Below are 15498 nucleotides of genomic sequence, written 5' to 3'. Positions count from 1 at the left end.
CTAAAGGCACTTGAGTCCGGAACTCACAATAGGAGAAAATTTACTCCCTCAAGTTGTCTTCTGATGCATACACACTATGTCGTACATGGGCATAAGTGTGTGCACGTGTATATGAACACACACAAACCCAAAATGAATAAATAAATAAAAAAAAACAAAAAAAGGACCCCCTTTGCTGGACCCCGCTACTCACTGGCATGTTATCTATGGCTGCTTTTGCACTGTATAGAATGGCGAATTGTGATAGAGACCTGGTGACCTTCAAAGCCTACACTATTTAGTGTCTGATCTTTTACCAGAAATGTTGATTAATCCCATATTTATGTAATTATGTTAATTTTTTCTGACTGCAAAACAAATCGTCATGACTTTAATGGCTTAAAAGAATATATACATTAGCTAGGCTTGGTGGCGTGTACTTGTAATTCCAGTTTGGGGCCAGCCTGGGCTACATAGTGGGGGAATGGACACATTTCTTTTTTTTTTTTTTTTTTTTTTTTGGTTTTTTCGAGACAGGGTTTCTCTGTGTAGCTTTGCGCCTTTCCTGGAGCTCACTTGGTAGCCCAGGCTGGCCTCGAACTCACAGAGATCCGCCTGGCTCTGCCTCCCGAGTGCTGGGATTAAAGGCGTGCGCCACCAACGCCCGGCGACACATTTCTTCATCACCTCACGTTTCCAATGGTTAAGGAGCTGATGTCAGCCCAACTTGATTCTCTTGCACAGGGTGACATAAAACTGCCGTCAAGTTATTGGCTGGGGCTGGGCCCCATCTGGAGGCTTGATCGGTTTCGGCATCCGGGCTAAGCCAGGTTGTTGGCAGAATGTGTTTCCTGTGGCTGTGAGGATGACAGCCTCAGTTGCCCCCAGCTCCTTGGAAAGTGTGGCCCTCTCTAGGGAAGTTTGCATGCTCAGCTGGCTGATCAGAGCCAGGAGGAGCGCAAGTGTGAGTTTGCTGGCAAGATGGGCGCTTGTCAGGGTAAACCCCGTGGATTCCGTTCCAGCACCTTCCCGTGGCAGAAGCAAGGCACAGGTGCTGCTCACACTGGCCCAAGGGGATTATGCAAAAGTAGACAGGGATCACGAGGGCCACCCTGAGTCTGTCAACCACAGTAACCGAAACATATCCGTGTCTAAGATGACAGTTGTTTTTCTTTCATTTCTATCGTTGAATACTATTTTTAAGCAAAATGGGGTCGTTATTGGGGTTTACTTTGTCACTACCTCTATGTCACTGTTGTCACAAATACCAGACCTTTGCCGTCCAGACCCTGGCTGCCTTGTGTTCCAGTATAAGAACGCACTGTGCTTTCTTAACTCATTCCTGTTACTGAACATCAAGGTTACCCCATCTTACCAGACTGCGGCAGAAGTGTCCCTGAGTGCCGGGGTCCTCTTGCTTCTTCAGCTGTGAGTCTCGTGCACGGAGTGGTCTCCAAGTGTCATGTCCTGAATGCTTTCTTCTCTTCTTCTTTTCTCTTGTGTGTGTCTGCTGTAGATAAGAAGGCTGACTGCACCATCACCATGGCTGACTCGGATTTGCTGGCTTTGATGACTGGGAAAATGAATCCTCAGTCGGTAAGTACGAGGTCACAGATGTATGTGAACAATACCATCTCTGTGTTAGAAGTGCCAGGGGAACCTGAGGTAGTCCCTGCACTTAGTGTGGTAAGAAACAGATTTCTGTGAAGTGCGTGCCGCACAAACATGAGAACCTGAGTTTGGATCACCAGCACTCACGGGAAGAAGCTGGGCATAGCGTATACGTCTGCCATCTCAGTGCTAGGGAGGCAAAGACACATGAATCCTTGGAGCTCACAATGAGAGCTGTCTCAGAAAATAAGGTGAAGACACCCAGTGTTGACCTCTGCTCTTGGTGTATGTATACACACACACACACGCACACGCACACGCACACATGCATGCACGTACACACACACCAAGCACAGCTGCTAAGATCCATGGTAAGGTCTAAGGTACCATTCCTGGCTGTGGTCAGCCCACATGTGGAAGGAACCTCAGGAAAGGCTTAACATACAGAGTTAGCAAGGCTCGGTAGAAAGGGACACATTGAGGAAGCAAGAGGTGGTAGTGACCGTAAAAAGGGCCTTCTATGTTCCTCTTGGTGCCCAAGCTCTTTTTGCCTAAACTCTGCTCCCTGACAGACTTGCCTTTTCGAATCAGCTCCTCGAGGACTGACTGAGTTGTTGAGTACAGTTCCTCTCCTGGCTGAGCTGAGCACTTGTCCTGAGTCTGTCTCATCCCTGTTAGATCTCGAGTGCCACAGAAGACCAAACACATCATGTGTTCGCGGGGTTCTACATCAGTGCAATGCCTGGTGGTTTTAGGTTGCTCTCAACAGTTGTTAGATTAAAAGGTGTATTTATCTAAAATGTACACGTGCCTCATATGGTTCCCCCTGGTCCCAGAGTTGTCAAGGAACCTTCTTTATCAACAGGGTCAAGAGGACTGGAGACAGCAAGCCTCCCATTAGCAGAAAAGAAACCCAAGACCTTCCCTCTATTCTAACTTCGTTTTTTGTTGTTGTCTTAGCTGCTTCACATCTTGTCTCTGGTATTCCCAGGTAACTGATGACGGACAAAAACTGAACCTGGCTCTCGCTCCTTTTCCTGTTTAAATGGGTTTTCTTAGCAACTAAGCATGTCTCAGCAATGCCGTGACTGAGCAGTGTGCATCTGTGATGCTTCATTGCAACACCCACCCCGGCGCTGACATCACCACCCACAGTCCGCTCCAGAAACCTGGACGGGACAGAGGCCACCAGCACAGGAGCTGGCTGTCATCCTCTTCCCAGCTGCTGCGCCCATTCTGTGCACACCACACAGCTCTGGCAGAGGCTCGCCCCTCACACATCCGATGTCCTTGTTCTCCTACAGTTTATCTATGAACAAGCGTTTGAGGGGGCATGGTATCAGCTTGCTTTCCTTCAGCACCTGTTAACACCCAGAGGAACTGAAGATTCAAGTAGCAGACCTTTCTGTTAATGTGCTAATGGCCTTTCCTGATGCTTGGTAGAGGATTTGACTGGGAATCGTTCAGTGCAGTGGAAATTCTAATTCCAGTGTTTGGCTGTAGTTGAAACAAAGCAGTGATCCGGCCAACAGAGAAGCACAAAGAATACCTAGGGCCAGATTAACATGGTTCTCAGGCTTGGATTCTCGTGGGGGACGCTCATGCTTTCTCCATTATTTTCTCCTGTAGCTTTAAAAGGAGAAGGTGGTGCATTTCAGCTGTACAGCTGGTTTGTACTTTTAAATAACATATGTTAAATATATTGTGTTCTGAGACACCTGACCGTTAAGTCATCAGGCAGAAGGAGTTGTGCCATATAAAAAGGAAATATTTAGTTTGTCCCTACTGGGGGTGGGAGTGTTGGTGATCCCTACCAGGGTGTGGAAAAACCCAGCAACGCTGCTTGCGTCTGAGACTCCCAGAAACCTCTCTCAGCCAGCTCTTCCTTATTTCAAAGACTGAGTTAAAACACTAAAGTCATAGCAGAAGTCATGTATAGTCCTCATTTTGCTACTTCTGAGTCTCCCTGGGATTTTGTTACACAGTAAATTTAGCAAATGTCATGTGATCTAATCCCCAGCCTTGTTAAATGGAACAGTTTGTGGCTCTGCCCTTCAGAGTGGCTGAGGCTTCTCACTGAGCATGAGGAGCAGAAATACCTCGTGAACAGGGGCTGACCTCTGCAGGGACCAGTCCTTTGGGGAAAGCTGAGCAGAGCAGAGCCAGAGGTGGAGTTGACCATCCACTGAATCTCGGGACTTTCCAGCTGGGCTTGAGTGTGCTTTCTCTCACAGCAACCTGTTGAAAATTTCATTTCATGTTTTAAGCCCAGTAATATTTTAAAGCAAATTCATCTAGTGTGGATCTGTTTTGCCTAGCATTTGAACAAGGTATACTACATTTGAGGTAGAGAGCCCCAACTTTTAAGAGAAGGGAATTTGGGAATTCCCTTCATTTACATAAAGCATGGCTGTTGGGAATTCTTCCTTTTAAGGGATCTTGTTCTGAATCTGTCCCAGAAAGCTAAGGTTTGTCTTTTGCAGAAGGTTAAGGACCTGATAGATGATCTCAGGCCTGAATAGTCTAGAAACACTAGCAAATGCTGAACAAAACCCGCCAACTAATGAATGGTATTTTTTTTTTATCACTCACAGGCCTTCTTTCAAGGTAAACTGAAAATTGCTGGTAACATGGGTCTGGCGATGAAACTGCAGAACCTTCAGCTTCAGCCCGGCAAAGCCAAGCTGTGAAGAGCTCCCTCAGCAACCCCAGAACACACGATGAGATGTGTAGATATGTAGATGTCCACGGCTCATTGTCAGGGCTTAGACTGACACTTCCTGGATAGCTTGAGGTAGATTTGTTGCTAAGTGGGTGTGGCCAATCGAGGTTTTCCGGAGCTGGGGGTGAATAGGGGGCCTCCCAGACTGCTGCTGCTGCTGCTGCTTTGAGGACTTGAGTACAACTATGCACAACAAAGCTACTATGTCAATGATGGTTTGGGGTAAATTGGCGTTTCAGAATAAAATTCAGAACGGTAATCTAAAGACTGTAAACAAAGCTCTTGTTTTGCTTAGAAGTGTATTTAAGGATCATTGTGCGGAACACTTGGTGTGAGAGTTCCTCTTAGGGAGACTGGAGAAGAAACAGACTTCCATAGTTACCAGGAGTTGGTGTCTCGCACTTAATTACCTGCATCAAGTTCTCTCTAATAGTTCTTAAAATAAAATTCTGTACTAAGTTTTAAAAAAAGAAAAAAGAAAAAACTTTGAAAATGTGCATTTCATGCCATCAGAAACAGTTCTTTTCTTCCCAAATAAAATACAAGAATTATGGTCAGAGCTTAGGAGGGAATTTACAGCTGAACAGAGCTGTTTTTAAAATATTTTTTTTTAATGGGCATCTTTTAAAAAATCGGGGTACTAGAGCCATTGGATGCCATTGCTAAACACAATAGAATAAAGTTTCTTCCAGAGGCACAGGCTTCAATTCTAACTTCCTATTAATAAGTCCATAAACTGAGTCTCACAGTTCTCTTTTTTTATACATTTGATTGTCTGCATCTATCTGCCTAGTTTTTCTGATTCTAATGCTCTTTGTTATAACTTAGGTTTGGATAAAAATAATGCTTTTGGAAGATTTAAAAAGAAAATTAAAATAGCTCTTCCTATCCGTTTTTATTGTGTATGTTCTTTTTGCCCGGGACTCTCTAGTCTGTGGAGCAAAGAAAACCCTGGGGCCTTAGAACTCAGGTGTGACATGGACATGATCTACCAGTCCTCTCACACAGTTGCTAGATCTTGATTGGGGAGGTGGTGCGTGTGGGAAGGACACTTGACCAGGAGACTGCCTCTCTTAGGCAGGGAAATAACTGCTTGCCTGGGTGCTGTTTCCTGAGTTGTTAGAAGACAGATCTAAGTCTCCTGCTGGGCTGGTCTTCTCACTGGGAGCTCGGCTGTCCCCTGGATTGATTGATTGCTTTTTGGCGAGGAGGTTTGAGACAAAGTCTTATTATGTAATTTTGGCTTGCCTGAACTCTCCATATAGCCCCAGTTGGTCTTGAACTTGTGGTAATCCTCCTGTCTCTGCCTCTGAGTGTTGGGATCGTAGGTGTGACACTATGCCCAGCTGTAGGTCCAGCTTTTGTTGTTCCTTCACAAAGGAGGTCAGAGGTTAAAAAAAAAAAGTCAGGTTGCTCGATTCGTCCTGAATATTCGTGGTCCTCGCTAGTGTGGTCAGGACTTGCTCAGGTCCCTGAGACCATTAGCTTTCTGTGTTCTGTGACCAACAAGGCATTTGGTGATAGTACCTGAGGGTAAATGAAACCACGACAGGTTGACCTCAAGTCCCGTAGATGGATTCAAGGAATAGACCATCTTCCTAATCAGAGTGGCCTCTGCACTCTGAGAAGAAAGACCAAGAAGAAAGTGCAATGCCTGATTTCTCGGTAGTTTGCGTTCGCCGCTCCTTCTGCCCTCTGATGACGAGAGGTTCTAGAAATGGGCTCTCGGCCGATCCTGTGGGAACAGAAGGCTCGACATCCAAACGGCGCAGTGCAAGCTCCAGAGATGCTGGGGCGCCCCTCCCCCTCCTGTTTTCAGGGCAGTCAGGGAGGCAATCACAGAGAGGAGGGATCATCACAGACCGACGGACGTGCTGGGCAGCAAGCCGTCAGGGGGACGTGCTGGGGCTGCAGGGACAGTCTTTGTGATGTCGTTAGAGACAGCTATGAAGACGACATTGTTAAGCTGAGAGCGGAAGGTTGAGAAGGCTCGGAGTAAGTGGAGAATGCTGAGTTAAAGGTGGCTTGCTCTAAGACTTGCAAGGGGTCAGCGTGAGCGGACTGCAGTGAGCTGAGACAGGGCTTCATGCCTGTCACTCTGCTGCTGGCCACCTTCCCATCACAGCATAGGAAGAGGGAGAGGTAGTGTGCTTAAAGCTTTTGGTCACGTGCCTTTGTTCAAAGAAAGTCGTGCGTTCTCTTTGGCAGCACAAATACTAAATTGGAATGATCTAGAGATGATTAGCCTGGCCCCCTGTACAAGGATAATGTACAAATTTGTGAAGTGTTTCATTTTTTAAACCTACAGATCTGTTTGGTACTTTTAAATTGTTGGATACTTGTGATCAAAATTTTTACTAGGACACTGAATAAATTTATTCTTATTAGAATAGAAAACAAGAAAGTCATGTGTCACACCTAACTTCAAAACTCCGCATGGACCAGGAGAAGATGGAGCTGGGGTGTCTGTGACCAGATGGTGCTCTCCAGAACAGGGACTGAAGGCAGGATACTGCCATCCATGGCTTCTGCTTCCACCCTCACAGCTGTGTGACAACCTTCTGAGCAAAGTGGCTGTCTAAATGCAAGGGGATGGTGCTCTCCACCAAGGCGTCTGTCAGTCATGGAGACAGATGCAGAGAAGTAGGTAGAGCTAGAGCTAACTGGCACAACCTGGCAACTAGATACCGAGGTGAGACTAACTGCCTGTGACTAGCTACTCCCAGGGCGGACCCTAGCTGGACCACAGCGAAACCTGAAGCAGGAGTGTTTGAAACACTTATCTTTGGAACTTAAGTCTGGGGTGCCCAAGAAATACCAGGTAGAAATATTCGGGGAGGTGTAGAGCAGACAAGATGAGGTCAGCTGAATTACTCAGAGACACATTCGGATCCTGTGCACAAAAGGGTTGAGTTTAAAGTCGCAGGAATGGGTGGTATTGTTTGGAGTTGTGGATTAGGGTTTGGGTTAGTCTTGGGTAAACCAGAGGTCAAGTAGACAGAAGTCAGAGAGGTAGATGGAAAATTCCAGAAGAGAGCACAGCCAAAATTGGGAAGGGTCAGTGAGGTCCAGTAGTTTGATGTCTGACAGGATTTGGCAACATGGCGATCATTGGTGACCAAAATAAAATTGGTTCAATGGCATAGTAGGGATGAAGGCAGACTGGAATTGGTTTGTAAAATTCAGTGACATAAGATGAGAGTTCTCTTGGGAAGCAGTGCGCTTGGTTCCCAAGAGTCCGCACTGTGCAGGCACGTTATCTGATATACTGGAGTCCAACCCAGGGGGGGTTGCTCACGCTATTCTCTCTGTCGCCCCTTTTCTGTGTCACCCCTGGTCACTCAGCCCCTGTCCCCATACACACTTTGAAAACTCAGATTTCATCCTTTCAGGAAGTTGTCCCCATGAGTCACAAAAGGGAACTAATCACTCCCTCATGGTAATGTGTTCCTGTCTCCCACCAGAGAGCTCGTTAGGGGCAAAATCTGCTTCTTGTGCATCTAGTATGATGACCCCTTCCCCAGTCTTAACTGTCACTGATTGAACGAATGGAAAAAAGAAGGAAAGGAGAGAAAGAAAAGGAAGGAAGAGAGGGAAGGAGGAAGGAAGGAAGGAAGCTAACTTACCAACAGTTTCCACAGAAGGGCATGTCTGAGGGTGGAAGCGTAGTCACAGAATTACAGTCTGTTGAAATGGACCATCTGCTACCCTAATGATGAAAGCAGACATTAGGAACTCTTCCTTAGCCTGGCTTGTCCTGATCTTTGACAACATTTGGAATCTCTCCTAAGTCTTTCAACCAAAAACAGAATCCTGAATTAAGTAGTAAGAAAAGATCAGTTTATTAGCGCTTTGGGGGGGGTAAAAGTGGAGGCCCCAGGGCTGTCGATGCATTAATCATTATGTTTGCTCCAGATGACTTCACACAGATTCCTACCATCTGCATCAGATAAGCAGAGGAACAATGGAAAGTCTGGGTAGGCGGAGGCTGGGGGCAGAGAGGCCTCTGGCTGAGACACTGCTACCTGACCAGGCGGTCTCTGCCTCCTGTAAGCCAAGTTGGCATAAGGCATTCAAGGTATACTGGCTTTCAGTTCTTTCTTTACAAAGAGACCATGTCCCTTAGACTGTAAATATCTTGAATGTTCTAGAAACTCATCTCATCTCTAGTGTCAGTATAGTATCCATTAGAGGTAAGCCAATAGTAATATGTTTTTAAGGCCAATTTAAAAAGCAAAACAAAACAAAAAACTTTAAACCGGAGTTACAAGCAGTTGTGAGCCACTGGATGTGGGTGCTGGGAACTGAACCCAGGTCCTCTGCAAGAGCAGTTCAAGTTCCTAACCATTGGGCCACCTCTCCAGCCCCAATAACCATTTCTTGAAGTGATGAAGATTAGATAGTAATAATTAAAGTTTTTGTTTGTTTGAGACAATCTCCTGTAGCCCAGGCTAGCCCTAACTCACTATGGAGCTGAGGATGACCTTGAACTCCTGATCTTCCTGCCTCCACAGCCCAGGGGCTGGGATTACGAACAGGTATGCACCACCACATCCAACTTAAGAGCTCTCTTTAGAATGTGAAATACTCCGTAAAAGGTAGTTCCGTAAGTGTTCTGGTTTTCTCTGTGTGTGTGTCACCTTAAGGGAATAAAACAGGAACATAAAGCTGTAGCTAATGGTGTTCTCTTCTGAGGCAATGAGACATTTAGAGGAGCCTGGTATTGTGGGAAACTTAGGGGTCTGTCAGATGTGTGGTTTGGTTCTCACTGTAGCAGTTAAGAGCTTTATGACCTTGAGCTAATAGTAAGTGAAGATCCAGTTTGACCTTCTGTGAGAAGGGAGAGGGGTAGAATGGTTAAGAGCGCCTGCTGGTCTGTCTTTCTTTCTTTCTTTCTTTCTTTCTTTCTTTCTTTCTTTCTTTCTTTCTTTCTTTCTTTCTTTCTCTCTCTCTTTCTTTCTTTCTTTCTTTTTCTTTCTCTCTCTCTCTCTCTCTCTCTCTCTCTTTCTTTCTTTCTTTCTTTCTTTCTTTTTGTTTTTTGAGACAGGGTTTCTCTATGTAGCTTTGTGCCTTTCCTGGATCTCACTCTGTAGCCCAGGCTGGCCTCGAACTCACGAAGATCGGCCTGCCTCTGCCTCCCAAGTGCTGGAACTAAAGGCGTGCGGCACGCCTGCTGTTCTTACAGAGGATCCGAGCTCAGTCCCCAGCACCTGTGTCTGGCAGACTGCTCCAGCTCCAGAAGATCTGACACTCTTTTGACCGCTTAGGGTACGTGCACACACGTGGCATTCACTCACACAGACACATATGCACAAGTAAAAACAGTAATACATCGTTTTTAGAAAAAGTTGAGGGGCTGGAGAGCTGGCTCGGCCATTAAGAGTTCTTGTTGCTCTTGGAAAGGACCTGGATTCAGTTCCCAACACCCACACAGTGGCTCAGAGCCATCCTTAACTCTGGTTCTAGGGGATCCAACACCCTCTTCTGACCTCTGCAGGCACCAGGCACACGTGGTTCATAGACATACATGTAGGCAACATACAAACACACACACACACACACACACACACACACACACAAACTTTTTTTAAGTTGGAGTTAAAAGCACTTGCTGCTCTACCAGAGGACCCACGTTTGGAACCCAACACCCATGTAGCCTCCTTGGCTACCTATACACACGTGACACACACATACAGATAATAAATCTTGAAGTGATTGTATCTGCCCTAGGTGTGTGAGGCTAGTAGTTGTAGCTGTAAACTGTCAAGTGCATGTTAGCACTCAGTAGATTGTTCTAAGGTTATTTGAGAAAGGTTTCTTTATATGAAGAAATTACTGGTTTGGGATATTCTGAGAATTCTCTGAGTTCAGATAACCAGTTTGGTTTAGGATTGAGAGCAGTTTGCTTTTATTGACCGTATGTATTCTTTTTTTTTTTTTTTTCCCCGAGACAGGGTTTCTCTGTGTAGCTTTGCGCCTCTCCTGGGACTCACTTGGTAGCCCAGGCTGGCCTCGAACTCACAGAGATCCACCTGGCTCTGCCTCCCGAGTGCTGGGATTAAAGGCGTGCGCCACCACCACCCGGCCGACCGTATGTATTCTTACATTTTCCTTTAGAACCATTTTTTTTTTTTTAAGGTAGGGTCTCTCTATCTAGTCCTGGCTGTTCTGGAACTCTCTATGTAGACCAGGCTAGCTTTAAACTCACAGAGATCCACCTGCCTCTGCTTCCCAAGTGCTGGGATTAAAGGCGTGCATCACCAAGCCTGACTAAGAACCATTAAAATGTAATGCCTCTATAACTAAACAGTAACTAAATGAACAGATATAGAATTATTTGGTATGACATTCAGAGACTTAGATTTTGCCAAATGTTGCAGTTCTAGTTGACCTATACAGCTGCTCTCTGAACACAACAACATCCACAGATATTGTTGACCAGAGAAGAAATCAGCCAGGCTGTGCCTCCATGTGCTCCATGGGTTGGACCCACACTGGTAAGAATCAGGGATTTGTACTAAACAGCCGAAGAGGGGCCTGAAAGATTTATGGGCTATAGGAACCACAGCCAAGTCTGGCCAAATTTTAGAATTTTTCTCAATAGAGAGTTACAAAATCTTCTGGAATGGTCCAATCTTAGATGTGTCTGGAGACCACTGCAACAAACAGCTCTTTAATTCTTGGTAGAGCAGAGAATATTGGGCTAGATTTCTGGCCCTGGAAAAGTGTGGAGTCTGATTCCATCTGGCTGGATGTTTTATCTGGTATGGGACTTTAGCCAGACTTCTTGAAGAACTATTTAAAAAGAAAGAAAGAAAGAAAATCCAAAACTTAATGCCCAAAGTGGAGGTCATATAAGTCAGTTCTCCTAAGTCTTTACTGCTGATATTCATGTTACTGTTTTCAGCAGTTTGTAGACATGGCAAATGTTTGACCTACAGTTGCTGCATTTATGGCCATAACATTCGTTAGGGACAATTAAGTAGAGGCAGTTAATTATACTGTGCTGTTTATTTAAATTGCAGGCAAAGGGACTGGGGATGTAGCCTGGTGGTAGAATGCTTTCCTAGTGCGTGCAAGGCCCTGGGTTTGATCACACCACTGCAAAAAAATTAAAATAAAAAAAAAAATGGACTGAAGGGATGGTTCAGTGGTTAAGGTTGTGGGCTAAAGCGAGAATCCACAGAAGCCTGGGATCACCCCTTATTAAAGGATGAAATGGAAATAACACATTCACAAATACAGAATGAAGCGGCGTCACTGCCTCTTCGTCCACCAGGGAAGGATGGGGAAAGCTCCGGACCTGGTCACTGAGCTGTGGCGTCAGGAAACCTTCCACGTCCAAGAGAAGAGTGGGATCTTCCTCAGTGCTTATTGGGTCATGTACACAGAGAAGACTACGCCCAGAGGACTAGTCACTCCAATACCATTGGCTAAAAGGACCAAATTCCCACAACAGTGGGCTGCTCTTATAGAGGAACTGAGTTCCACACCATCAAGCGGATCTCAATTGTCTATAATTCCAGCCCAGGGAGATCCAGTGTCTCCAGCTTTCTTGAGTACCAGCACTCATGTGCACATGCCCCCCCCCAAAAAAAACACAAATAATTAAAATTTAATCTTGAAAGAAAACAAATAATTAAAATTTAATCTTGAAAGAAAACAGGGTTACATAAGTTAAAGGCAGACAAGTAAGTACTAATCAACTACCCAATGTTAACCTTTTTTCTCCAAGTTACTTTATAATTCACTTTTTAGAATATGACACCTTCTGTAGTATGAAAGACACAGGCCTGTTCAAGATACTTCATTGGGATGGAAATAAACGGACATAGAGATACTGTAATGAATGGCTGGCTTAGGCAGCTCTAAGAAGCCTTAGGTTTGGTGAGATGATTCCCAAGGGCAGGGTGTGATACCAGCTCACAAATGTGAGCAAAGGAAAGACCAAGGAGGGTGGAAGCTTGCTTAGCTATTACGAGTGAAGGGAAGAAATACAGGTTGGGAAATCTCTGGTTGAAACAGTTGAGGCCTGGAGAGTTGGCTCAGCGATTTGTGACTCTTCCAGAGGACCCCAGTTCAGTTCCCAGCACCCACATGATGGCTCACAACCATTTGTAACTCCAGTGGCAGGGGATCAGACACCCTGGACACCAGCTATATACACGCTACACACATACAGCAGGTCAGAAACTCATAAATTAGTAAAATGAATAAATTTTTTTAAAAAGAAAAAAAATCAGTTGAACTTCTTGGCAGTGAAAACTGGTAGTGTGTGGACTAGAGGCACCAACCACAGGTGTGTCACCCCTGAGGACATCCACTGTGAGCCAGACCTTAGGGACGGCTAAAGGATTGTGTGATGGAGAACACGCCCTTTCACTGGCGACTGTTTTTGAGGACTTCTTTTAGAATACTTCTATGTGCCAGAAAGACTCGTTCCTCTCCCTTAATTTTTGTACTTGCTCATACTTTTGGAAGAAATTGAACCTTCTAAAGCTTTCAAGTTTTCCGTGTGAAAGCAGCCTGAAGTGTGTGGCCGCACCGTTCCTGTATGTACTAGGCTCTCTGACCACTGAATGGCTGCTGCACAAGATTCTTACTGGTCTGGAACCTGAAGACCCAAGACCGAATTCTACCTCCAGCCCTCATTAGCAGGACGCTCTGGGCAAGTTTCATTTCCTCCCTGGGCGTGGGTTTCCTGAAGTAAGGAGTGGATAATACCACATGGTTCAGGATGTCTGGTTGGTTGTCCGGGCTGCTTTGCTCGGGTCTTAGAAGCTGAGTTACTGCGGCCCTGAGCTGCTCTGAGGAGACCACCAGAGAATCTGCTGGTGTGATGGGTGAGGATTTCAGCAGAGCTCAGCTCCGTGCTGCTACAGGCCTGAAGGCCCTCGTGGATGGCTGGGGGTGTTGCATCTTCTGGAGCTGTCTCCTTCCCTGACGCACAGCTCCTTCATCTTTAAAGCTACTGGAAGCCTCACATGCCACATCCTTTTGAAGGCCCCCTTTGTTCCATTTCTCCTGTCTCAAGTCTGCAAAATGTCTCAGCATGGAGAGATAAGTTTACATAACAAAATTAAGAAAATCCACAACCTTGCGCTGGAGATTTGGGTAATGTTTGAGGCCCTGAGTTCCATCCCCATCAGTAACCCTCTCCCCAAAGAAAATGTCCACAGGTTTTATTACACCTGCAAAGCCCTTTGTGTCATGTATTTTCAAGTTGTGGAGGGTAAGGGGCAGGCATTCTGGTGTGTGTATGTTGAGGGGTGGTATGTGACATTCTACCTGGGACTTCGCCCAACATGACTTAAGGTTCTTGCCCTGGAGGGCTCAACCCAGTGAGGGACATTAAAAATACACAAATCCAATAATAGCTTGTGTGAAATGTAATAGGAGTCCAGACCTCTTTGTACAGGACTTGGCCTGTGGTTTTCCCATCATTCTCTGCTTCCTTGCTGAGTTTTGTCTTTGTGTGTGCTCATGTGCACATGTGTGCACATGTCCTCGGAGGCCAGAAGTATAATCCAGGTGTCTTTCTCAATTGCTCTCCACTTTGGTTTTTGATACAGGGTCCCTCAAGATGACTGATTTGGCAAGACTGGCTGGCCAGTGAGCTCCTGGGATTGGCCTGTCTTTAGCCCCACAATATTGGGGTGCCTTACAGACATGTGCTGCCATGACTGGCTTTTCACATGGGTACTGGGGATCCAAACTTTAGGTCCTCAGGCTTGCACACAAACACTTTACCAACTGATCTGTGTCTCTAGTCTTTCTATCTTTATTCACCAATCAAGCTAGACTAGCTGCCTGAAGACCCCAGGGATCCTGTCTCTACTCCGCCCCCACTCCAGTTTCTGAGTCTGTAGGTGCATGCCACTGTACTCAACGTTTTTTGGGTGGGTGCTTGAAATTGAACTCAGGTCTTCATGTGAGCACTTGACCAACTGAGCCGTCTCCCCCGGCCCAAGTCTTGGCCTCTGTCCAGAGCCTTCCGTCAGGTGTGATGGTTGCCAGGCCTTTAGGCTCGCTTACTTGAGAAGTCATAGGCAAGCAGATCACTAGTTCAAGATGGGCAACTTGATGACACCCTGTATCAAAATGTCACAAAAATTAAAAAGAGGGCTGAGGGTAGGGCTTAGCAGTAGATCATTTGCCCAGTGTGCACAATGCCCTACATTTAATCCCCAGCACTAATGAATACAACAACAACAATAAAAATCTTTCAGACCAACGCCATAGCCCCAAACAGCACTGAGTTGATTCAGCCCCTTCTGTTGCTCAGTGTTCAGGATTCTGCTACTGGATAAGGAACGGCCTTGAGTCCTGAGCTCAAGGGAGAGGGAATTCTTTTCTTCTCTGGTTGATAAAGTCTAATAAATAGCTTGACTCTGCTTTTCACCATCAATCTCCTCTAGCGCTTTCCTGTCCTTCAGTCCTCGCTCTGTGTCTCACGTGCCTTGTCTTTCTCCCTCTCGGATGTCACTTCCTTCCGTTTCTAATTAGAAGGCACTTGGGCTGGCCCTACAGGAGTTTATTTCTCGACACTTGTCTTTAAAATCTTTGTGTATATTTGTGTTACTAGTGTGTTAATACAAGCATGACGGGGGGCTGAAGTGTGAATGTGGGGGACCAGGACAACCTCCAGGGTCAGTCCTCACCTTGTACCTTGTTGAGACAGCTTTTGGGGATTCTCCTGTCCCCACTTCCCATCTGGTTGGAGTGCACAGGAATTACAGACACATGCGCCACAGTGTCTGGCTTTCCCATGGCTTCTGGGGATTCGAACTCAGGTCATCGGGCTTGTGTGGCAAGGGCTTTACCCACTGAGGCATCTCTCCAACCCTCCGCCCCACCACTTTTTGAGACAGAACTTCACCGTGTAGCCCAGCTGTCTCAAGCTTGCTGTCTTCCTGCCCAGCCCCTAAGTCCTGGGGTTGTGCATGCTCCATGACACTGGCCTTTGAATTTCTATTGGACATCTCTTGGAGTTTAGTCAGGACGGGGTAACAGTCTTGTAAAAAAACAGCTATTATTTATGGAGTACTTACCACGAGTCCAGTGCTGTGCAGCGTCCTGGATTTCTCTGTAACGTAGACAGTTTGATGTATAGCCATTTCTTTTCCTTGGGGTCTCCATCCAAACCGTGTACTTGACATCATGCACTGTAGTGATCTCAGACCAAA

At 46.0% G+C, this 15498-nt stretch overlaps 1 protein-coding gene and 1 non-coding gene across 3 annotated transcripts in view; both read left to right on the top strand.

Moving 5' to 3' along the window:
* Positions 1-5206, top strand: part of Scp2 (sterol carrier protein 2) — an 89331-nt gene extending 84125 nt beyond the window's left edge. Inside the window, exons 15-16 of one of the 2 annotated variants that reach the window (XM_028888562.2) lie at positions 1496-1575; positions 4185-5206. In XM_028888562.2, coding sequence (XP_028744395.1) covers positions 1496-1575; positions 4185-4280 — 176 coding nt within the window. In that variant the 3' untranslated portion in view covers positions 4281-5206. Of the gene's footprint in view, positions 1-1495; positions 1576-3958; positions 4009-4184 lie in introns of those variants that run through there. The other variant, XM_037202786.1, reaches the window with a different exon arrangement.
* Positions 5207-6506: 1300 nt separating this feature from the next.
* Positions 6507-6611, top strand: LOC114707724. Its single transcript, XR_003736697.1, has one exon. It is a non-coding gene; the product is annotated as a U6 spliceosomal RNA (small nuclear RNA).
* The last annotated feature ends 8887 nt before the right edge of the window (positions 6612-15498 follow it).

The sequence above is a fragment of the Peromyscus leucopus genome, chromosome 2 (assembly GCF_004664715.2).
Source record: "Peromyscus leucopus breed LL Stock chromosome 2, UCI_PerLeu_2.1, whole genome shotgun sequence".
In the NCBI taxonomy this organism is placed as follows: domain Eukaryota; kingdom Metazoa; phylum Chordata; class Mammalia; order Rodentia; family Cricetidae; genus Peromyscus; species Peromyscus leucopus.
Note: the sequence above shows the minus strand (reverse complement) of the source record. Positions and strands in the feature narration are given on the sequence as shown.